General features: G+C 36.2%; 1 protein-coding gene across 2 annotated transcripts in view; it reads left to right on the top strand.

Annotated features, from left to right (window-relative positions):
- LOC109727027 (myosin-11-like) overlaps positions 1-25,292 on the top strand; it is a 55,713-nt gene that overhangs the window by 24,364 nt on the left and 6,057 nt on the right. For both annotated transcript variants that reach the window (XR_002220694.1, XM_020256888.1), the window contains exons 14-32: positions 15,523-15,560; positions 15,736-15,862; positions 15,945-16,115; positions 16,240-16,371; positions 16,501-16,610; positions 16,739-16,799; positions 17,917-18,094; positions 18,177-18,382; positions 18,485-18,604; positions 19,821-19,919; positions 20,160-20,381; positions 21,915-22,054; positions 22,179-22,290; positions 22,376-22,426; positions 22,545-22,625; positions 22,738-22,908; positions 24,349-24,504; positions 24,601-24,807; positions 24,963-25,106. Coding sequence is in view for 1 of the 2 variants with exons in the window: in XM_020256888.1 (XP_020112477.1) it covers positions 15,523-15,560; positions 15,736-15,862; positions 15,945-16,115; positions 16,240-16,371; positions 16,501-16,610; positions 16,739-16,799; positions 17,917-18,094; positions 18,177-18,382; positions 18,485-18,604; positions 19,821-19,919; positions 20,160-20,381; positions 21,915-22,054; positions 22,179-22,290; positions 22,376-22,426; positions 22,545-22,625; positions 22,738-22,908; positions 24,349-24,504; positions 24,601-24,807; positions 24,963-25,106 (2,526 nt within the window). In the remaining variant the exon portion in view is untranslated. The remainder of the gene's footprint in view (positions 1-15,522; positions 15,561-15,735; positions 15,863-15,944; positions 16,116-16,239; positions 16,372-16,500; positions 16,611-16,738; positions 16,800-17,916; positions 18,095-18,176; positions 18,383-18,484; positions 18,605-19,820; positions 19,920-20,159; positions 20,382-21,914; positions 22,055-22,178; positions 22,291-22,375; positions 22,427-22,544; positions 22,626-22,737; positions 22,909-24,348; positions 24,505-24,600; positions 24,808-24,962; positions 25,107-25,292) is intronic.

A 25,292-nucleotide genomic window follows, 5' to 3' on the forward strand; every position in this document is an offset into this window, starting at 1 on the left:
TTTCTTTATCTATATATCTATACTATATATAAAAGCACGTATTTTAAATCTAGATTTGTTGAGAGGCCCTTTTTTCGCGTAAAAAAAAATTTTAGTTCATCTTTTTTCTTATGCAAAAAAGATCATTGGGCCACGCGGGTTCTCCATAATAATTATGTCCCAAAAAAAAATCATAATGAAACAAACTTTTAATTCTCCTTTTTTTTCTAACGGATAATTTTTTTATTAAATATTTGTATATCATTCAATATTTTTTCATTTTAAAATGAAGATTATCTCAATCCTATCAACTAATATTTAGTTGTTATATTAACTTTTATTAATTGCAAACAATAATCATATTCAACTTTAATTTAAAACATATATCTAAATTTTTATTTTATTTTATTTTAAATTTTTATTTCATCTAAAATTCAAAGTTGAAATTTAATTATATAATTTAAATTTAAACTTATGAATTTTTTAATTAAATTAAAATTTGATTTAAATCATAAAATAAATTTATTTTGGATATTGAATTTGAATTAACAGTTAAAAAATTCTAATTAAATTGGACTAAAATTTTTTTTTATTTTGAATTAAATATGAATCAATATTTCGGTGCTTTTAGTTTGAAACATATACTAGGATTTTAGATTCCTTATAAATCGAAAAATATAGAAAAACATTTCATGTATATAAAAAGAAAAAAAATAGAACTATATAATTATTGTCAACAACAACTATTTGAATTTGAATTCGAATATGGGATATTTTCGAATAAAATATAAAAGATGAATTTACTTTTTAGAAACTATAAACTTTTGGAGAATTAAAATTTACAAGTTTATGTTGAAAAACCATCATACTTATCCAATTTTCTGCCAACTGAAAGATATGTACTGTAAATTATTCTTCGTAGGCGCCTTATAAAGAATATTACGTTGTCACGCCCCGCTCTCCGCCAATTTGGTCGGGTTCGGGCCACGTCAACAGACGCCGAACGGATAAGGCCTCCCTTGCCTGCCCAAGGCTCCAACCACAAGTATAATTAAGCAATCAAACAAAGAAATTTGCAATTATACAAGGCTTACACGAGGGCAAGCAATAACGAAAGCGAAAGCTCTAAGCTAAAACATACAACCATATATAATATTTGATTACATTTAAACCAAATACTAGTAAACTAAACTATTACATCCATTTGCTTTCATTCATAATATTTTTTACATCATAATCGTTCTCCAAAAATACATGATTTGCTTTCAACTTTTATAACTATAGATCAACAAAATAAAAGTTGAAACATGTACTCAAAAGGAATGACTATGTCACGCCNAAAAATATGAAACTTTAAATCTAGCCTCATTAAAATATTTCTGGCATCCCCGCCAATTTTCATAATTTTCTGAGACTGTGCATTTTCTGCTAATTTTTCTGTCCCGTTTCCAACAGAAAATTCTAGATCTTCTGTTTTCATCCCGATTTCAGCACAAGTCACTTCTGACTTATGTTTTACTTCTCTGAATCCAATAAAATAGTATCTCATACTATTTTTACTTATTTTCACTTTTATATTAAAAATCCGGTATGTTACATTCCACCGCAGCCTCACCGGAACCATTTAAATGGCTTTCCAATCGAACGTACACTGTAACCTCATGATTTTCGAAGTCCGGTATCTTACAGACTAAATGCATATACTCCGGTGGCCACTAGCTATGGCGCAATACCCTTGCCTCGACCCTCTGCCGCCCCGCTCGCGCTCGGATCTGTAGGGTTAGTGGTGTGAGAACTACAACGAAGTTTCCAGTGGGTTCGACAACCGACCTCGCCGACTTACCCACTAGGTCTATTTACGCATAAGTATTTCAAAGAAAGAGAAATAGTAACCATACTAATGTTAATACTATGCCTGCAAGAAAGCTGTCAGAAGATATATAATCAAATAAGGAATGATTATGCATGCATGCTTTTCCATGATTTTACTTTGGCTTTTACCCAATCTTACCGGTTAACCTTGTTAACCCCAATAACTCACAACCCAAAATCTCTTTCGTTCGGGGAGGCTCTAAGCACTGCAAGACCCGAGGGACCGTCTTCGGGGACCGCGCTCCCCGTGGTGACAATTCCGGAACGCACCGCTTGAGGGGGAGCTACCACCCTCCAGCCAAGACTTATCGTGAGTATTGATCCAATTCCCACTTAGAAAATGTATAGCCACTAGCCACAATGCCAGTATCATAATGATTTTTACCTATTTATTCATGCCACTCTCTAGGTCATTCTTGTCATAATGCCACTAATTGTTAAAACTTGTTTAACGAGTCATTTCTCGATGTCAATCTTGTCTCTATTGTCAATGTTACCTTTGTTTACTATTATCATAGTCTCGGTCTCACATTCACACAAGTATAGGGTCCTCCCACAAACATGTCCACTATGGTTCATATCAATCTCTATGTTCATCTACGTTAGAAGCATGTAATTGAAGTCCAACCATCTTTCACAAGTAATTAACCCTAATATGCATGAATGATTATTGACATAATGCTCAAATAAAAGGTGAGATAGACATAGAAGGGAATCGAACGATTCCGGAGTACACCCCCTCCACGAATAATTGTAGAAGGGTTGTAGTTCGACTCTCGTGCTCTACGAACTCCGATCCCGCATGCTACGGCGGTCTACAATAATTTTAGAGCCAAATTAGGCTTTATACTACAAATTCATATCTAGTCTTTTCGTTTCGACGAACGGAGTTGTCCCACGCGTCGGGAATGCCCCCAATTAGGTTTTGAAGAGGTCAATTTATCTCGAAAACACTCGGAGGCAAAAGCCCCAAAATCCATGCCCTAATAATGTCATATAGGGTTTTCTCCTAGATTGATCTCATTCCTAAGCAAAAGTTAGCTTAGAATCAACTAGGAAGCATTCTAATACCATCACAAAGCCATTCCAAGCATCCCTAGGGCATCTACTTTAAACCCTAGGTGTTCACCATTAGAGCACATGAAGCTCCTATGGGTTTCATGGTGTTCATGGCACTAAAGGGTTTCTAAAGCCTCTAAGAAGCTCAAAACACTAAAACTTAGGGTCTAAAACCAAACTCTAGAAGTAATCTTGCAAGAACTCACCTCTAGTCCCAAGCTCTATCAAGTCCTCCTTGTTGGAGAGCTTCTATAACCACCAAAACCTCCAAAATCTCCTTCTCCAAGCTTTCTTCCAAGCTCCTCCCTTGCCCTAGATGAGTTTTCTAGAGAGAGAATGAGAGAAATGTGAGGGAGAGGGTGTGTGGGGTGTTGGCTGTGAAGGAGAGGAGTGTTGGGTATATTACATGTTGTAACATTTGCAACTAAGCCCCCCAAAACTCTATTCTGCAATAGATCACTCCCTGCTACCAGAGCCAAAGTGTACCGGTACATGGCATTTTGTACTGGTACACAATTACGCAGAGGCCAACCCGAGAGCAGCCTTCTCGGATTTTACCAAAGTGTACCGGTACAAACCAGGAGTGTACCGGTACACTTCTGTGAAAACTCAAACCCGAGAGCAGCTTCCTCTCGGGCTGCTGGTCTGTACCGGTTACAACTCGATGGTTGTACCGGTACACATGCTCCAGAATGCAGTTTTAGCTCCGATTCGATTCTACTTCGCGCCGGTCGATGCTAAAACATTTCTAATCTCTCTTAAACTTATTTTTTAACCCTTCCAACATTGTTGGAATGCTAAATGCAATTTGTCCATCCATCTCCTTCGCATATTTTAGTCAATTTGGCTAAAGTTCGATATTCGTTCTCGAGGTTTTCAATATGTTACATACGTGCTCATTGAAAAAATAAAATTTTTGCAGTATTCACTATTTGTCAATTAACTAACTAAAAGTAAAGGTTTGAAAAATAGAATAATTTAAAAATAAGCCGATCAAATCGACTTTAAATTAGAAGTTTAACTCATAATTTCAAATGTGATTCCATATTTTAATTTAAAATTTGACATTAATTTAAAATTTTAATATTTGGGTCTATAAATGGACTGCTTCCAATTAAAAATAATTAACTAAATTGCACATAAATCAAAATTGAAAGATAAATGTGTTGATAAATAAATCCATGTCCCTAATATTTATACTCAAATTATGGAATTTAAAGAATTTTACTCATAAATTTGAATCGGAATTCATTAATTTAAAATGTAGAATTAATTCTAATTTTTATTTAGGCATATATTAAAAAAATTTGTATATTATGAAATATATATAAAAAGATTTATAGTATAACTAAAATGAAAAGATATAAAACTTATTTGGAGATAAATAAAGTTAGAAAAAAATTAATTGATAAATAGATTCATGCCATCAATTACTATTTAAATTTAAAATATAATTTTGATTTTAATTTAATTAAATGTAACGTGCATCGAACGTACACTATATTTATATAGTTAGTTGAGCTAGTATATATCATTAATAATATAAATAGTATTTGTTATTAAATATTTTATCTTTACATTTTTACTATTCCACGTAACATCAATTTGCATAAAAAATCCATTAGTTTTGAGCTTTTGCAAAAGTAGGCCACATTTTTGGATTTTGGCCAAATTTTCATAAAACTGACCAAAATACCCTTATTTCTTTTTCTCTCTTTCCTTTTTTTTTTTTCTCTCATTCTTTTTTTTTTCTCTCTCCGAAGAGGGCGGCGGAGGTGGAGGAGCCTGCCTCTCCTCTGTGACGCGCAACCTCACCCTCATCCTCAGCCGTGCACCCTCCCTTTGCTTTCCTCGCTTCCGACCCCATATCGCACTGCGAGCCTCATTTTTTTTTTCTCCAACCCTTCTCCATCTCCTCCCCAGCTCTTTGCAATAGTAAAGAGGGCAGCGTCATGTCCTTTTGCTCTTATTTTTTTTCTTATTCTTTTTTTTTTCTCTTCGACCCCCCTACCGCTCCGCGACCTTCGCATCCTTTTCCCCTCCGTTGCCGGCATAGGCACTGACGCCGGTGTATAAGAAGGAAAACTCGGAGCGAGTGCGGGTGAGAGCGGAGATGAGAAAAAAATATGCAGAAAATAAAAAAAAATAAAAAGAATAAATAATAAAATATAAAAAAATATTTTTTTCTATAAGCAAAATGAAGAATCAGAGAGAGAAGAAGAAGATGATGAAGTTGCATTATTTCTAGGGAACGTTGTATTATTTTAAAGAAAACTTACACTCTTTGAAAAAAAAAAAAAAAATTTTTTTCGAGATGAAAGTTGCACTCTTTGAACGAAAATTGCACTATTTGGGCAAAAATTACATTGTTTCTCCTCCTTTTTCTTCTCCTTCCTCTTTATCTTTGTGTGTTTCTTATGTGTCCATCTCTTCTTCGCTCTCCACCTCCGTCGGCAGATCCTCCACCCTCGCCTCTGCCCTGCGCGCCCTTGCCCGTGGCCGCACACCCCCCACCCTCATCGCCTCCAATCCCGCCGAGGCCGCACCGCGACCTTCTTTTTTTTTTTTCTCCGACCCTCCACCGCCGGCGAGGAAAAAAGAGGGTCAGAGGGGGAGGAAAAAAGAGGGTCGGAGAGAGATGGACGGAGGATCTGCCAATGGGGGTGGAGGGCGAAGAAGAGATGGGCGTAGAAGAAACACACGAGAACGAAGAGAAAGAAGAAGAAAGAGGAGGAGGAGAAACAGTGTAATTTTTTCCTAAAGAATATAATTTTTGTTCAAAGAGTGCAACTTTCACCTAAAAAGGTATACCTTTTCTCTTAAAGAGTGTAAGTTTTCTTTAAAACAGCGCAAACATTCTTCTGAAATAGTACAACATTTTTCTAAAATAGTGCAACTTCATTATTTCTTCTCCTTTCTTACATTCTTTTATTTGTCTTGTATAAACAAAAATATTTTTGATATTTTATATTTTATTCTTTTTATTTTTTTATTTTTTGCATATTTTTTTCTCGACTCTGCTCTTACCCGCACTCGCTCCGAGTCCTCATTCTCCAGTGCCGGCGTCGGTGCTTGCGCCGACGAAGGCGGAGGAAGAGGATCCAACTCTGTCCTCGTTACCGTCATGGAGGGTCGCAGAGGTGGTGGAGGGGGGTGTGACACCCTAATAATCCCACATCGGATGGGAATGGAGTTGTCATTTGGTTTATAAGAGACTTAGACACTAGTAATAATAACTGGGCTTAAGCATTTTGGGCTGGTGGTTTGGGCCAACGAGTTATTGTTGCTAGTGGGCTGGGTCGTTGCAATTGGTATCAGAAACGAATACCAGCTGGAAGTGTGAGAACTAAGTGCTATGCGGGACAAAGTGCTACACCAACGGGTTTGGTGGGAGCCACTTCTTGAACCCGTAGGAGCCACCTCTAGAATCTCACATCGCCTGGTAATGGTCATGATCTATCTGTTTGTGATCTCGTTTGGACCTGACGATGATGTCAGGGTCTAAACAGGGGGAGTTTGTAATAGTCCCACATCGGATGGGATATTGATTCCAATCAGTTTATATGAGACCTACACGCTAGTAATAATAACTGGACTTAAGTATTTTGGGCCGGTGGTTGGGCCCAACGAGTTAGTATTGCTAGTGGGCTGGGTCGTTACATTTTCTTAATCTGTCACGCCCCGGGGCCGATTTTAAAAGCCTTTTTAAAATTCATTATCATTTTGAAACAAAGTTGCGGAAGACGTGCTAATTTTTTTTTTTTTTCAATCTGACCCATGTGACGTACAGATCCGCCACAAATACAAAGTTTTTCTGTCCACTCGGACAGAGTCTCCTTTGTATTTGCACGGCGTACCAACTATACAATATGATCTCAACCACAACCTACATTTACCAATCAATAACCAATTCATGATATGCATTTCCATACAGCTAACGATCCTTAGAGATGATGCATGCCTCTAAGCACTTCTTAGGCGCTGGATGATGCAATGCACAATACAACAAACATCCTATTTAAAAGTGCTCCCCACACGGAAGATTTTGTTTTTAAACTCTAATTCATTCATTCATGAAAACCATTCGAAAACCTTTTTAAAACTGTTTCCCACACGAAAATTCTATTTTGAAAATCAACTATCTCGAAGGGTAGAAAACCACGATGCGTAAATATGTATAAATACACAAATCCGAGAACTAAATATCCATAAAACCAAAACCAGTGATCCACAAAATCTCTAATCATGTATAACGGAAATCACAAACATTCAAATATCTAACTGAACCATTTATTATTAACAATTACTAAATGCGGGAAGAAATATAACTAGGGTGACGGTCGCTACTGCCGACTAGCTAGATCGTCCTCCCATCGAGCCCAAATACCAACTCCTCGTCCATGTCACCTGGGGGGTGAGAAACCGCAACCATGGTTTCCCAGTGGGTATGACAGAGCCACGAAGGCAAGCCGTAATCACCGAAAACAAAAGAAGCTAGAACAACAGATATGAACATGATATGATATAAGAGCAACTACAGTAGTAATAGAAACATGATAATAACTGAGCAAGAACAAAACTACTACTGTAACCAAAAACTCAACTGATCCGATGCCTCAAAGGTGGATAGTCCAAACCAAAAGCTTATTCATGCGTCGTCAACGACCTATCCGGATACGTACACCCCTTGGTTGGTGGCCAAACCAACCTGGTGTCTAGAATACACAGTGCTGTGTCTAAATCATGCTGATATGCTCAAAACGAAAACCGGCAAAAAGAGACTGGTGCCTTGGCCGAAGCCAGGTGTAAGAGCGTACAACGTCGAACCACGATCAATCAGATCGAAACACACGACAAAGGAGTCGATGTGTTGCCTGGACCCAAGGTCTACAGATATACAGTATATATATGCAACTTGCTCTACATGTCTATCAACAACTAACAAAATGCAACTAACAAAATAAGATATACGAATGATAATCAAAGCAAAGACATGTAGAGACTACGATACTAATATGAAAGAACAGGGGAAGGGTGAAACGATCTCACCGACTACCAGCTCGAAGCACCCACCTGTCATAATCGCGTCGGAACACTGGGTAAGCACAAGTCAACCGGACCTACGAATATCCGACGGGTCAGTAACCAACCTACTCACTCGAAGCACGAGACTCACAAACCCCCCACACAAGTCCCCTGATCGGTTTTCCCAAAACCGATCACCGTAACTTACCGGCAGTCCCAAAAACCACACCGGGACGCCGTCGGGACCCACTAAGTGTGCCGAAACTCACCGACTCGTGTCACGTGTCACCTGCTGTCCAGCAAATGTAACGACCGAGCTCACTAGCAATAATAACTCGTTGGGCCCAACCACCGGCCGAAAATGCTTACGCCAAGTTATTATTACTAGTGTCTAAGTCTCTTATAAACCAAATGACAACCCCAAGATCACCAGACGATGTGAGACTCGTCTCGCTAGCCCGTCATCCAGACCCTGGCTCAGCCGAGACTCGCCCCACATGTCCAGCTGGTGAACCGGTTCTGATACCAAATGTAACGACCCAGCCTATTAGCAATAATAACTCTTTGGGCTTAACCACCGGCCCAAAATACTTAAGCCCTGTTATTATTACTAGCATGTAGTTCTCATATAAACTGATCGGAATAAGTATCCCATCCGATGTGGGACTATTGGGGTTATTGTAAAGAGTTAGGGAGGCAATGGAGAAGGATCAGGGAGAAAAACAAAAAAAAAAGCCGCGACACGGCCTCGGAAGGGTTACAGGCCAGAAAGGCGGAGAGAGAATGCGTGGGTGAAGGCGAGAGTGAGGACGAGGACGCGCAGGACAGAGGTGAGACGTACTGTCTCTGCCTCCGCATTTGCCTCCGCCGCATCTTCGGAGAGAAAGAAAAAAAAAAGAACAAAAAAAGAAAAAACTGAAAATCTAATCTGAATCTGCAAAATCCAAAAAGACAATATAGTTTTGCAAAAACTCAAAACTACTAAATTTTTTTTGCAAATTGTCCATCCTAGTTATAGTCATCGAAGGTTGGCATTAAACATTATTAAGAAAAATATATAAACAATCGTCCTTTTTAATTATTAGGAACAATACCAAAAGAGCCCAACCAAAAGAATACTTTATCCTTTTTAGATAATGATACCGCCGCAGATTTGCGATGTGATCCGCCCGTGCGCAGGGAATCCTGCCGTGCGCACGGGGCATAGAGCAATTGAACTCCGATCAGGCCCATTCTGCGAGTGTGCGATGGAACACGATCGCCGACGAGCGCGAAGCCGGAGCTTGATTACCGAACGTGAGAATGCTGCGGCCGACTCCTTTGTCAGTCCGCGTGTCCAGACAGCCGAGCGCGAACGGCCTACCACCTACGCCGACGCCCGCCAGCAAACCCTAATCCTCATGCTTTTTCCTCCAGCCCCAGCCCCTAGTATTTTTCTTTACTATTCTTTTTCTTCTTCTTTTTCTTTCTTTTTTTTTTTAAAGAAAAAACTGTTTCATCTTATAGGTTTCCTGTTGTTATACTTGGATTTATTAATCTTTTAGGCATTTTTTTTGGTCATAGATGAAAACGAAGTCTTAATAGTATCTTATTGGAAAAATATGCATGCAACCTGAAATTTGTAGTTTGTCAAATGACTCCCTAAACTTTCAGGTTTGGCAACTAAACCTCGTAATTTTGGTACCATATATGTTTTTAATTTTTAAACACTAATTCTATATAATTTGATGTGCTGGAGGAAAGATTTTACTTTTTTATTATTGTTATAATAATTAACTAACTAACAATCTATCCGCCTAACTGATAGATGATTGCTTAAAAATATTTTGGAAGCAAAAAAAAAGGGTTGCTTTCAAATTTTTATATTTTGTTGCGAAATAAACACTTTGGATGAAATGATTGTAAATAATTTGTGATGCCCCAACTTCCCAAGGGGTCACCCATCTTAGAATTACTCTAGCCCTAGCACTATCAGCTTTCTTAAGCTTTTGGACTTAGCCATCGCCTAAAATGCTATAGCCGGGTTGTGAGTTTTAACCCTATTATATTTTATATATAGGACTATCTGGGGTCTCACATTCTTCTCCCTTTAAGTCCTGACGTTCTCATTAGGTTTAGACTCAGCAGGCGATGTGAGACTTATTTCGTTAGCCTTAACCGACCTTGAACGTCATTAGGTTCAGACTCACCAGGCGATGTGAGACTCGTCTCGTTAGCCTTAATCGACCTTGTAGGGGAGCCGTGCTCTAACCACAAAAGTCATCAGCATGAGAGCGTAGCTCCCCGCTTTACAACCTGGCTTAATCGAGACTCATTTGGCACTTTCGGCTGGTAATTGGCTCTTATACCAACTGTGACGCCCTAACTTCCCAGGAGGTCACCCATCCTAAGACTACTTTTGCCCTGGCATGCTTGACTCTATTCTTGACTCTCTTAACCTCTTGGGCCCACCACCCAAAATGCTGTAGCCGGATTAAAAGTTTTAGCTCTATTATATCTTATATATAGGATTACTTGAGATCTCACATAATCTGTCCCTTCCTGCACCTTTGGATATACAAGATTTCATTTAAAAAAATTAAAAACAAACACAATACCAAACGCGGCCTTATCAAATAGTTCAATTGGTCCTTGTTTTCGAACAAAGTTGCTAATTGAATTGCCGTGTTAGTGGCGTGTCTTATATATGTGATCTTGTATAAGTTTCAAGATATGAAATAACCTGCTTATTCTCTTCTCACAAATGAAATAATGGGACTTTTTGTCGAAATAACCTCATAAAAATTCATATTTGGGTAAATAACCCTATGAATTTTTTTTGGCATAAAAATTTGTGCAAATTTGATGGATTAGTTCTAAAATTTCATTTTTACCCCCCTAATAAGCTAAAACCTTAATAAACTGATCATCAGAAAATGCAATTTTCATAATCTTAACATATTTTTAAAGAAAAAAGTTAATTACATAAGAGTGATAGATCAGACACTTATTAAAAAATTTTAAAAAATCAAGCCATAAGCTATAAAATTAAAAACTATATCCTAAATATATAGAAAAACACGTTTCAATATTTTCCCCTACAATATATAGTTGAGGGTAAAATCGTCATTTACTAACTATACTAGTGTTAAAATTTCTTTTAACCCGGATAGGCTTAAAAAAAAAGGGTTAATTGCATACAACTCTCTGTAAACATATCGAATAGCAAATATATCCCCACAAAGTTTAACTTTTTCTTTATCCCTGCAAAAGTCTAGTGATATTCATATTTGCCTCTCTGGTTTGTTACCGTTAGAGCACTATTTATTTTTTAATAGCATTTAAGTGAAATGACATTTTTGCCCTACAAATATATCCCTCCAAAAGGCTCAACTGTTAAAATTATGTAGAAATTTTATCCCAAAAAATATTTTACCTAATAATATAAGAGGGGTAAATGGTCAATTTAATTCATTCACTAACCAGGGTTAAATATTTTACTCATGGTTAACTATATTTTTCTAAGGAATCCTAACAATAGGGGTATATTTGAAAATAGTAGGACTTTTGCAGGGATAAAAATAAAAAGTTGAACTTTGTAGGGATATATCTGCTATTCGATATGTTTACAGGGAGTTGTATGCAATTAATCCTAAAAAAATAACAATAAGGGCATTTGTGAGAAACTCATATACTTAAGGGGATATACGTGATATTTTGGATTTTGAAGGGCTATATGAAATTTCGAAACTTTACAAGTGTATGCTTGACATTGCTTCATGCTTATGTGCCTTGGTTTTTTTCCTTCTTTTGCTAAAGAAGGTTATGTTCTAAATATTATTAGGATTATGATGTTCTTGTACTGTCCTTTATTTCTTTTACTCATGTCTACTATTTTCTAAGATTTTCTTTTCTTCTTAGATTGTAATTTCCTATTTTATACAGTTGTTTGCAATGCAGCTCTAATATAACCATACATATATATTTTTGATATTATCTCGCCTTGATCCTATCTATCTTACTATTACATTAATCGAGCTAATGAAACGATCTCAGGTTAGCTTGAATCAACTGTAAACTAATCATGAGCTGTTCTTTTCCAGTTGGTCATGATTTTGAGCCGAACACGAACTAGCTTGAAACATTTTCGATTTGATCTAAGGTTGCTTGTGTTTGGCCTGTTTATACCCCTAGCTTTATTTAGTTCTCTACATCTAAATTATGATTCATGTCCTTGTAAGCTGTAGGCAATTCATATAATCTTTTTCAGGGACTGATGGAAAGCCTATTGTGGCAATCAGGTATGATACACTTGACAATCACCTTTGTCCTCTTTAAAAACTATTATCCAACATTTGCCTGATTGATACACTTGACAATCACCTTTGTCCTCTTTAAAAACTATTATCCAACATATGGGGAGTAAAAAGTAGAGGGGAAAAAAATTGTTTATGTCTTATTTCCTTTATGGAGAGAAGGGTAATGGTCATGGGATGTGGCTAGCAAGCGTGTCATACATTGCGACTGTGGTGGTAATTCTGTTGGCTTTAGTCACACTAACAATTGTTAATGTGGATTAAGACCAATTGAACTCCACTCATCCTTTGGCATTATCTAAATAAATCTTTAAAAGGAATTGTGCGGGATCAGTCATAACATACATCTTTGGCAACTTGATCTTATTGTAAACTACTTCATCCCTTGAACAAGTTGTGACTAATCTTCTCTAATCATACCTGACCATGTCATCTTAGGCCTTCCTCTACCTCCTCTTATATCACTTTGTCTTTCTTGCTTTTTGGATTGGAAAATTGTTTTTTTTTTTTGTCATATAAAACCATAACTAATAAATAATCCTTTTTTGCTGTCCTTGATTGAGCCTAACTCATGTTAGAGCTGAAATTTTCATGTCGAACCCCATACTCCTTTCTATGAACACCCATTCAGATTAATATTCTCACTCGCTACACCTATCAAAATTGTGAATATAAAGAATTAATGAGTGAAATATTTAAATATAAAGGATAAGGACTAGATGAAAAATTAGAAAAAGAAAATTCACCTTCAAGTTGTGCACCTTTTTTCTTTTGCAAATACTACAATGCTCCGTGTTGGTTTCGTTGATGGCTCAAATCTTTGGGAGCTTGTTTGGTCGTTCTCGTTTAGCAACTATAATAGCTCTGCTAGTAGAATCTAGACATGCTTGTTGTTTAATTAGTAGAATGTACCGATTCAGACATTTGTAAATCTTTATCTACTATGTGGAATGGGTTGTATCCAAGGAATTGTTATGGCCTAATATATGCCACTATGCTAGTGACACGGAATGGCACAATGGCATGGGGTGTGCCAACATCGGCTTGCCCACCCCGTGTTAGAAGCATGCCATTGGCACTTTGGCACGCATTGGCATTGTTTTTTTTTTAATTAAATTTTCATGAAAAATAGTTTTTAGTATTTTAGTTTCTCTAATGGCTATAAAAGTGGTTTATATATTATAACTCGCACAATTTTACAAGAATAGACCACTAAACATTATAGTAACTAAAAAAAAAAAATCATTTTACATAGATGTATACATGAATCCAAAATGAAAGTCATAATTGGATAAAAACTTATAGGAAAACACCACTGTAGGTAAATTCGCTAGATCTAAAATGATAAAAAGAATTGGAAGAAATCTTCTTGTGTATACAATATTTTTTTCACTAAAAGTTGGTCTTATTGTGCAATGGAACCTACTAAGTGCTCCAAATGTTAGTATATTTACATGATCTATATGTTTCAATATGAAAAAATATTTGTAAAAGTTTTTGCTCCCGGCAACTCGAAAGGATCCCAAAAAATACAAAAAACAAAGGAACCATTTGTGTCGATATCGACAGCACGATCCTATACGTCATATCAACATTGCCCTATGCCACATGCCGACATGGCCTCGGCACAATAAGTCATGGGTAGGAGGTGGCGACACGGGTAATTGTGACGCCCCAACTTCCCAAAGGGTCACCCATCCCAGGACTACTCTCGTCCTAGTACGTTTAACCCTCTTAACCTCTTGGGCCTAGCCACCGCCCAAAATGTTTAAGCCGGGTTAAGAGTTTTATCTTTATTATATCTCATATATAGGACTACCTGGGGTCTCACATTCTTCCCCCTTTAAGCCTGACGTCCTCGTTAGGCTCAGACTAATCATAAGTACCAGGCAATGTGAGACTCGTCTCGCTAGCCTAAACCAGTCTTGTGGTAAGCTGCGCTCCACTCACAAAAGTCAACAGTATGAGATCCTCGCTCTCCTCACTATATAATCCTAGCTCAGTCGAGACTCATCTCACAATTTCGACTGGTAATTGGCTCTGATACCAACTGTAACGCCCCAACTTCCCAGGGGTCATCCTAGGACTACTCTTGTCCTAGCACGCTTAACTATCTTAGCCTTTTGGGGCTAGCCACCACCCAAAATACTTAAGCTGGGTTAAGAGTTTTAGCCCTATTATATCTTATTTATAGGACTACCTGGGGTCTCACAGTAATTCTCAGTTGTGACATATACCTTGCTTGTTTATAAACCTAGGTAGATCCCCTAGAGATTTGGCTGACATTGGTGATACTGTGGCATACACTGTGTTGGTAGGTTGTGTCATGCTGCATCTTGATCCTTGAAAGATTTTAATGATCAGCCTTTCGTCCTTACTCCTTTATATTAGTAGTTCCTCAATTGATGCTATATAACAATATCTCGACAATCAAAGGGACATATTTCCTGAAACTAGGAAATATGAATTAAATAGATTGACATGGTAAGCATGCACCATCATATTGGCCATCATTTGCCTAATTACCTATGTGTGACATGGTGATATGCATCGACACAGGAAATGATCTTCATAAAATGCACCATCATATTGGCCATCATTTGCCTAATTGCCTATGTGTGACATGGTGATATGCATCGACACAGGAAATGATCTTCATAAATAGTCATTCCAAATTGTCGAGCTTCGCTTCGCACTACAGCTATGTTAATGGCTAATTGGCAAGTACATTCATGGATAGCACTACTGAAGATGGGTTTTATCATGTAACATGGTCGAAGGATATTAACTTCATGTTTTCTTGGCTTATACATTAACAACATCTGATTACTGTAGTTGTATGCCATTGTTTGCCATCTTCTAGTATGTGAAAATTGCTATCCTGCCTATCTTTAAGCTTCAGTAATTCTTCGTGGGATCATGGAAACGTCCTATGCTACGCACAGTAGACCTGTTGTTCCTCTCACACATATATCTAACATGCTGCACAGATCTTCTGTAGTCCAAAATTATTTCTCAGACGTATGTGTCGTCCTTGATGCATCTCCTTATCTTTATCAATGTCTTAACAGTATATTGAACTAATTTGTCAAACACACGTCTTTACAATACAAAATTCTTTATTTGCAAAGCTCCAGGTAAGTTCATAATGCAAAAGTTTCAAGATGTTATGCTGCTTCTGCAGTGTCATTTCATTCGTTTGTATTGCTCTCTTTTTCTTTGCATGCAATATATCTCTATGGAACTCTGAGATTATTTCTCCAAGATCTTTAAGCTGCTATTTGTTTTACAGAAACCTGGTGGTATCATTGCCCTCCTTGATGAAGCATGGTATGTAACTTCCATATGCTCTTCTTATATTTATTTATTTATTTTTCTTGGCGGGGGGATTTACTTTGATCAATATTTTTAATGTCAAAACAGTTTTCAATATGGCTTACCATTTATTTTAGTGCCAAATGATTTAAGTGTTACTTTACTGATTATGTGTTGTTGTAATTGACAGTATGTTTCCGAAGTCAACACATGAAACCTTTTGTCAAAAGCTTTATCAGACTTTTAAAGTGCACAAGCGTTTCATCAAGCCAAAGCTGTCTCGCACAGATTTTACTATATGTCATTATGCCGGCGAGGTCAGCCTTGCCTTTCATCTTCCAATATCTGAAGAAAAAGGACTATTTCCTTTTAGTCAAACTTTGTTTTTCTGGTCGGCAGGTCATCTATCAGTCCGATCAGTTCCTAGATAAAAATAAAGATTATGTTGTCGCAGAGCACCAAGATTTGTTGAGCACTTCCAAATGTCCATTTGTGTCAGGCCTCTTTCCTCTTCTGCCAGAGGAGACATCCAAGTCTTCTAAGTTCTCCTCCATCGGTTCTCGTTTTAAGGTGGGTTGTTAACAGTTCATCATTAAAAGTGTATCGTTTAGAAGAAACTATACATGATTAATTCATCTATTTTGATGCTTGAAATCCCTTTTATCAAAAGACTACTGATTTCTACTAACTGCAGCAACAACTGCAAGCCTTGATGGACACACTGAATTCAACAGAACCTCATTACATTAGATGCGTCAAGCCAAACAATCTGCTAAAACCAGCGATATTCGAGAACGTCAATGTTATGCAACAACTACGCTGCGGTGTGAGTGTATTTGAACTTTAGATGATTTACAATGGTTTCATATACATTGTGTTATTAGAAAGTTACGAGCAATAATACTAATCTTTTTGTTTACATCTGTTGGCGTGAATGCTTTGTATAAATCAATAGGGTGTTCTCGAGGCTATTAGAATTAGTTGTGCTGGATATCCTACCCGTCGCACATTTTATGAGTTTCTACACCGTTTTGGGATACTTGCTCCAGAAGTTCTAGAAGGAAGGTAACATTCAAAATAATTTTGTGTTTCTTGCTCTCCAATTAGTTAGCCGCACATTTATCATTGATTTTGTAGTTTGTGTGCAGTAAATTTGTCATTCACAACTATGTACATTTCCCATGTTTGAACAGCTATGATGAAAAGGTTGCATGCAAGATGATTCTGGAAAAGAAAGGTCTAACTGGATTCCAGGTAACTACTAGAGTATCTCTTTCTCTCTGTTTGTGTATGTCTCGGTACCAATTTATGTAATTTTTCGACATCATTTACATATTGATCAAGCAACCTCGGAAGTGATAAAATTTCTCATCTAATGGTGTAGAGCAATTTAAATAGGTTGATATATGATAGATTTTTTTAAAAAATATTTAGAATAGGAACTTCTGCTTTGATTCATGTTTAAGGGTATCGATTGACACCTTGGGTGCCACATCATTGAAAACAAGTCTATAACACAAAAGGATTGGTGCTATTAATAGCACTGTAGCCCAACTCTCTCTCTTTCTCTCTCTACATATATATATATTATACACAATTTCATACATCCACCTTGTGGTGTTATATTTCTTCTCTGTACCTTGCCTTTTTGATGTTAGTCAATCATCTTTAACTAAAATGCCAGGTTTCTTATGCCAATGTGTAGAAATATGTAAGAGTCTTTTAATTAAGCTCAATTACTTGCAATGAGGGACCAAAATAGCTCTCACTTTCAACAAGGTTTAGGTTAGAAATTTACAACTTCAACAGCAACTGTGTGAAAGATAATTAAAGTCTATAGAGAAATTCAAAAAGCTTCGTGAGAATATAAGAGTTCAAGCGGGCATTTACCTTACATTGTGGTAGATTAGTTTGTACCTTTTAGTCTGCTGCCTATTGTTACTTGCTCAGAATAGAAAGTTCTTGAAAGAGGGGAGAAAATTATGTTACAGCTTAGTGAATAATTTCTTTTTTGGTTCAAACAATGTTAGTGAGATGCATTCTTTAAGACAGTCAAAATATTTTTGTTGGTTTTGTATCTCTTTGGAACTCAGCATCGAAATGTTTTTCAAAACTAGCAAAATTATAACCCCAAAATGAGATAATGATTTTTTATTCAGGAAACTTAGCAAATGAGTGGAATTTATATAGTAAAAATTTGTGGTTGTCCCTGTATGTAAATTAAATGCAAAATGGTTTGACGGTTGACCGTAGTTTTATTAAAACTGATAGAAAATGAATATTATCCATATTATTTCTATTTCAATTATTATTGCTATTTTCAGAGCAATTATTTTTCTTTAGTCCAACACTCTCCCACATTGTTTTCCAGATAGGCAAGACAAAGGTTTTCCTTAGAGCTGGTCAGATGGCAGAGTTAGATGCTCGGAGAGCTGAAGTGCTTAGCAATGCTGCAAAGGCTATTCAACGGCAAATACGAACTCATATCATGCGAGAAAAGTTTATTGCATTGCGAAAGGCTACAATACGTGTTCAGTCATTATGGAGAGGTGCATTTAGCTAATGTGAATGCTATGATCTAGGCAATTGGTTCATTAAATAATTATATTACATTTTATGCTTTACTTGTAGGACGATTGGCTTGCAAATTATACGAGCACATGAGAAGAGAAGCTGCTGCTATTAAACTTCAGAAAAATTTGCGGAGATATCAGGCTAAGACGTGTTATACACGTCTAAAAGTTGCAGTTCTTGTCATGCAAACTACATTTCGGGCTATAGCTGCTTGTAACGAGTTTAGATTTAAAAAGCGAACCAAAGCAGCAATAATAGTTCAGGTTGTTGTTTGATTCTTACTGCAGAAGTTAAACAACGTAATGAATTCTTTTTTTTGTTTCTTGTGACATATTTCTTTCTGCTTAATGCTTCTATTTTTGCAGACTAATTGGCGCTGCCACAGGGCACATTCATATCACACGAAGCTAAAAAAGGCATCCATTGTTACCCAGTGCAGGTGGAGGGGAAGAGTCGCAAGGAGGGAGCTCAGAAAGCTTAAAATGGTCAGTTTGAACTGTTGCTCTTTTTGTGCAATATTAAAAACAAACATCAATATTTCTAGAGAGGAATTTGTTTGGATTATTATGTACATCATGGATTTTTTGTTTTTTTTCAAGACGTTCTAGAAAGCCTTTTCTTGTTCTGCACTAATACAAAGGATTTCTCTTAAGCACTAGAGAATGGTGTTTTTATTATTTATATTTCACACTCCTCCTCACATCTAGGCTTGAAATGTTTTGATAGGCCAAAAACGTGGGCTTGAATTAAAAAGGACGAATTAAATAATGCTAGGAGCCTGGCAGGACTCGAACTTATGATCTTCTGCTCCGATACCATGTTAAATTATGTGAAACAATTGTTATTTTCTAAAAGCTTAATCTAACAGAGAGCGGTATTCTATTATTTATATTTAACAAGGACATCTTTTTATCTATTTTAATTCATTGTGATTAAGTTGAAGCAAGGTTTAATTTTGGCTAATATCTCCTCTCCTTTTCCTCCATCGATCTTTGTGCATCAGAGCAAGGATTTAAGTGCCATGGCACGGAGTTGTGCCGGAAACCTGCCGGCACGATACGACACGGTGCGTGCTGGACCGTGCCGATGCGTGCCGGTCACAAAAAATTCATGTGTGCGGACACATAATAGCATGAAATATTTATTTTCTTTAGCAACAAAATATTATAATTGCTTATTATATATTTTTATCAAATATTTTGAACTTTATTGAGAAAGTTACTTACTAATTTAAAGAATAGAGGGTTTTGAGCTGTGCCATCGGCACGGGAGCAGAATCGTGTCGATATCTTATTGGCACGATACGACATTGTAGATACGGCCTGTGCTGATGGGCACTTAAATCCTTGCATCAGAGCATCTTATCGATAAGATTAGGGTCAATATCTTGATGTAATACTTGCATTTAGTGGGTAGAAATCCATTATCATCCAACATACAGAAAAATGATTTGTAAAGCTTTGACATTGTACGCTTTTATCTCTATCCATTTACAAGTGAAAATTTGATGCATACTTTTCCTTGTAAAAGTGTGTAGGTTTATATGAGGTTTGTTTCTCAACTCGAGCTATGTCTTATGTTGATAGATGTGATCAGCTGTTCCTTTGCCTAACCATATCTACATTGGTAAAATTTGTATGTTGTTCTTTTTATGTATTTATGATATTTTATAATTTGCAGTTTTTTCTCTTTTTCTCTTAGGCAGCACGAGAAACTGGTGCACTTAAGGAAGCGAAGGATAAGCTTGAAAAGACAGTGGAAGAACTTACTTGGCGTTTGCAGTTAGAAAAACGAATGAGAGTACTGTTTTAGACTTTCTAGATTACAAACTGTCTTTTATACTAAGAATCAACTCTTTTGCCTTATTTGAAATTTGAAACTGATCAGCTAAATCACTTCCCTTCTACTTGGTGAATAAGCAACTAGTTTGCAACATTATCTGTTCTTTAGTTACATTTACTGTTAGCTTTAAACATTATTGAATGGTTCCAAAGATTCACGATGACAAAGAATTGTTTGTTTTTGTCCTCATGCATGCAGACAGACTTAGAAGAAGCTAAAGCACAAGAAATAACAAAATTGCAGAGTTCTTTGCAAGCGGTGCAAAGTAAAGTTGAGGAAACAACTGCAATGCTTGTCAAGGAACGGGAAGCTGCCCGAAAGGCTATTGAAGAAGAGCCTCCTGTTATCCAGGAAAAGACAGTTGTTGTTCAAGACACCGAAAAGATTGATTTTTTGACAGCAGAGGTGGAACAATTAAAGGTATTTGGAAATTTTATATGTTAGCAACTTTCTCTTGAAGAACGAACATGTAATATTGTTAGATCTATGTGCATGTGTATATGCTTACTTTCTATCTTTTCCCTTTGTAGTTTATTACTAGAAACTTGATTTTCTCAGCCAAAACAGTTCACTATAGAATCCTTCTCCAGTTCTTTTGGAAGCAAAATGTTCTAATGTTAGACAAGTAACTTTTTCCCTTAAAGTTTGACAAGAAACTCAAACTTGGAAGATACGAAGTATAGATGCTTCATTTTTAGTGTCGTTTGCGTATGGAATACATATCATATATGGATATATATGTCGCCAATAGGTATTCGTTACCGGAATTAAGTATTACAATTTTTCAAGAAATAAAAAAATAATGATATGACACTGGTAAGGCGGGACATGAGGAAGGATACTATGGGATATGGGATAGGACACCCCGGGGCACTTATAGGGTCAAAAATGGGTTGGACTGATTGACTTGAATTTTTCAACGATCCAGATGCAAACTAACTTGTATGTGAGGGATACATTTTGTGCCCCAATTCGCAATTTTCAACATCATTCCCCTTACTCTAGTCATGAATTCGTGGGGGTTGGTGTGCCCCATTTTTAGATGGCGAATGATGGTGTCTCTTTAGGAGTAGCGGAGAATGGTGGCTCTATCCGGGTGATGATGAGTCTCTCACTTTCGCTAGTTGTGATTAGCTTGTGGTCAGTTGGTAGAGGACGACAGCTGTTGAAGACAACTTGTGGTCACGAAGAGCTCGTGAACACAAATGATTTCTCTACATGTCCTCTTTCTCTTGGGATGGATTTGACAACGAGTACCAAAGGTTGGAAAGGGAGGGTGTTCATTGCTGCTCTTGGTTAGTTAATTTGCTTTATATTATTCAACTTTATACATATATATATTACATATTTTTGCAAATTATATTATTATGTATAATCAATATATGTGTCACTTTTTGCATTGGCCTCTTCGAAAAACCGGGTTACTATTCACTTTAAGTGAAAAGTAAAGATCACGTAAAATCTCCATTCTAACTCGTTTTTTCCCGAAACTTGACGAGTGCTTTTCTAATTAAAATACACACAAAAACATCGTCAACAGAGAGTTTAGCTATAGTGCCAAATTCTCGATCCTTACAATATGTCCAAGTAAATTTAAAATAAAATTTTATTCATGCATCATTGGCGTAACCTCGAAGTTTTTGGAGAATGTCATATCACCATATCCACATCGTGTCATATCTCATATCCCATATTCATATCCCATATTCATATGTGTGCTTCATAGCTTTGAAGTGATATGCATATGAACCACATGAAAATTACTGAACCATATAATAAGCAGTGGATCTATCCTAGCAAGCTTATTGTCAATTTAACCACCTCTGGTGACTAGGGTTCTCATAGAAAATCGCTTTCTATCCCTATATATTGTTTTTTAAGTGCACTGATTTTTGACCATTCAACTTATTCTACTACTAGCTCTATTGCTTTATTCTGCTGAGTTTCTTATAGGCATCATTACTAGCGGAAAAACAAAGAGCAGAAGTCGCGGAAAACAGATTTTTTGAAGCACAAAAAACAGGTGAAGAAAGAGAAAAAAAACTTGAGGAAGCAGAAGGAAAACTTCGTCAATTTCAGGATTCTTTGAACAGGTTAATTTTTTATGCACTATCTTTCCATTTCTCGCATCCCAACTTTTTCTATGCATTTTGGGCTTTGGAAAAGTTAAGAAGATAATTTTACTTTAGAAGCTTTTTTTTTTCTTCTCTGAACTAGGCTTGAAGAGAAGATATCAAATGTGGAATCAGAAAATAAAGTACTGCGTCAACAAGCTGTCTCGATGGCTCCGAATAAACTTTTATCAGGACGTTCTAAATCCATTTTGCAGGTAATTATAACGAAATTCTAATATTAGCCTTGCTGTGACCAGTTTTACTTAATATAAACTTAATGATTTGTTTATATTTTTACAGAGGAGTTCTGAAAGCGGGCATATCCTGGTCGGCGACACAAAGACAGCTGCAGTAAGAATTAGCCTTTATGAACTCTCAAGTCTCTGATACTACCATACATAGCGTGGAGATTTACGAGCTTAGTAGTTAAACCAGAGACTTGGATGACATTCTCTAAATGCTGTTTCAGGACCAACATTGCTTCTCCACTGTGAGGGAAAATTCTGAAGTTGATGATAAACCACAAAAGTCTCTCAATGAAAAACAGCAGGTACTATATTGATAATTTTAGATCAACTCCCTTCCTCCTAAGAGTCCTTTAATATGTATAGCTTTAAATCTGTGTAGCAATCTTCATTTGATTAACCGGTTACTATGCACAGGAAAATCAGGACTTGTTAATCCGATGTATTGCACAACATTTGGGCTTTGCGGGGAGTAGACCGGTTGCTGCCTGTATCATATATAAGTGCCTTCTTCATTGGAGATCATTCGAAGTTGAGCGCACAAGTGTTTTCGACCGTATCATTCAAACAATAGGCCATGCTATTGAGGTTTGAACTGTGGTTTTGGCCCTCTATCATTTTAAAGTACCAAAAAATAAATTTAATTAATTAAATTTTATTTTTAACATTTCGTACACATACACCAAGTGCGAGCAATAATTTTCAATTTTTAGGTGCATCCGGTGCACCATGGATCCAATAAAAAAAAATTATTTTAGTGAATTTGTCTTAAATTTATAAATATTAACATATAAACTTTTTAAATATTATAAAATAAATTGAATTCACTAATATTTAGTTTTGACATCTCCATTGTAAAAATTTACTAGTGTGTATGAGATATATACTAGGTGTAGTCAATTACTACATACTAAAGTTGTTGACATGTGTCCCCCAATATATTTGGTGCACCTGATGCACCGTAATCCTATAAAAAATATTATTTTATTTTAATATATATGTCTACATTTTATATTTTTTAATATATAGACATTTAAAATACAGTAAAATAAATTTAATTAATTAAAATTTATTTTAAAATTTTATTTTTGACATTTCAATCATACAAATTTATTGATGTTTATGAAATGTACACATCCACGAGGTGCAGGCAATAATTTGGACCGGAGTGGAGCCATTGTTTGTGGACATGTTGTGTCCATTCTAAATACTATAAAATAAATTGAATTAACTAAAATTTAGATTTGACATCTCTATTGTGAAAATTTACTGGCGCGCATGAGATATACATATACACTAGGTGTAGTCAATGAGTTCAACTAAAGGCCACTTTGAATTAGACCTCAACCTTTAATTATTTTGATTTGAGCTATTATTCTAAATAAGCAAGTTGGAAGATTTGTTAGATTTAACAACTTTATTGCCTATCAACTATTAAATCAATTAGAGTACTCCCCCACTTTTTGTCAATTATCTATTTTAAGTCCTAAGTTTAGAAAAAATATATCTAATTTCTTCAATGTTTTTATACGTTTGAGAACTATTTGGTACTTAATTTTGCTAAAGTTAGAAATTTCTTACAAAATTAAATAATATGTTTATAAATTTTAGAAAATATTATAAAATAAATCAATTAAAAAACTATAAATCAAGTACCTGCCTTTTTATTTTATCATAATATTTTTAATTCTTGACATTGCATGCATTGATTAACAAAAATTACCTAAATAGAATTAGAAGAATAAAAAGTAAAAAAATACAAAAAGACGATATGCATTTTTGGACAAACCAGCCAAAAAAATAAGCATATTACGAACTTACCTTTTTGCTTAAGAAAATTTTATATTTTGGTATCACATTTTGATGCAAATATGTTTAATACATATATTTAATGGAAATATATACTATATTTTATAAATATAATTAAGAGCATACCTATATACCCGCAGCAAAGCGCGGTTACAATGCTAGTTGTTTACTAATGAAAATAGCGGGCCATACTGAGTTGTTGCTCTTTAAATGTTCAAGACCCAGGACAATAACGACATCTTAGCATATTGGCTCTCCAATGCTTCGACTTTGTTATTACTACTCCAACGTACATTGAAAGCGGGGGGAGCAGCAGGCATGGCCCCCCAACGTCGGCGGTCATCATCAGCTACTCTTTTTGGAAGGATGACTCAAGTATCTCTCATTTTATACACCCTAAATAGTTGAAGATTTTATCTTGAAACTAACTAGAAGGCTTACTTTTTTCCTCTGTGTTTACTCTTGAGCTAGAGTTTTCGAGGAACCCCTCAAGGTGTGAATCTTTCTTTTGTGAATGGGAATTTGGTTGGCCGAGTAGATACATTGCGGCAAGTGGAAGCCAAGTACCCTGCCTTGCTATTCAAACAACAACTTACTGCATATGTCGAAAAGATATACGGGATGATTCGGGATAATTTGAAGAAAGAGATATCTCCGTTGCTCGGTTTGTGCATTCAAGTAAGCATGAATTTGTTTATGGTGGAAAGAAATGTAGAACTTTGTTATTATGGTCACTTAGGATGTTATTTACTTCCCTTTTCATTTTAAATCAGCTGCACATTTACTCAAAAAAAAAACAGAATTTGCAATTCTGATATTTGGCTTGTTTTCAGGCACCAAGAACATCAAGGGCAAGTTTAATGAAAGGATCTTCTCGTTCACTTACGAATGCTGCAGCGCAGCAAGCGCTTATTGCTCACTGGCAAGGGATTGTAAGGAGTCTCGGGAATTTCTTGAATACATTGAAAGCAAATCATGTTAGTATACGCTATTGACCCTGCTTCTTTGACAGACAATTTTCCTTGATTGTTCTTCCAAGCAAATACATTTGTTTGGATTATCAATTTTAATCAGAGTAATAGATAAAGTTGATTTCTGCATAGAGCATTGTTTTGACGTGTCCAAGCCTGTGAACAGATTCATTCCTTTAATTTTGTGCAAAC

This window comes from Ananas comosus, linkage group 2 (genome assembly GCF_001540865.1).
Source record: "Ananas comosus cultivar F153 linkage group 2, ASM154086v1, whole genome shotgun sequence".
NCBI classification, from domain to species: domain Eukaryota; kingdom Viridiplantae; phylum Streptophyta; class Magnoliopsida; order Poales; family Bromeliaceae; genus Ananas; species Ananas comosus.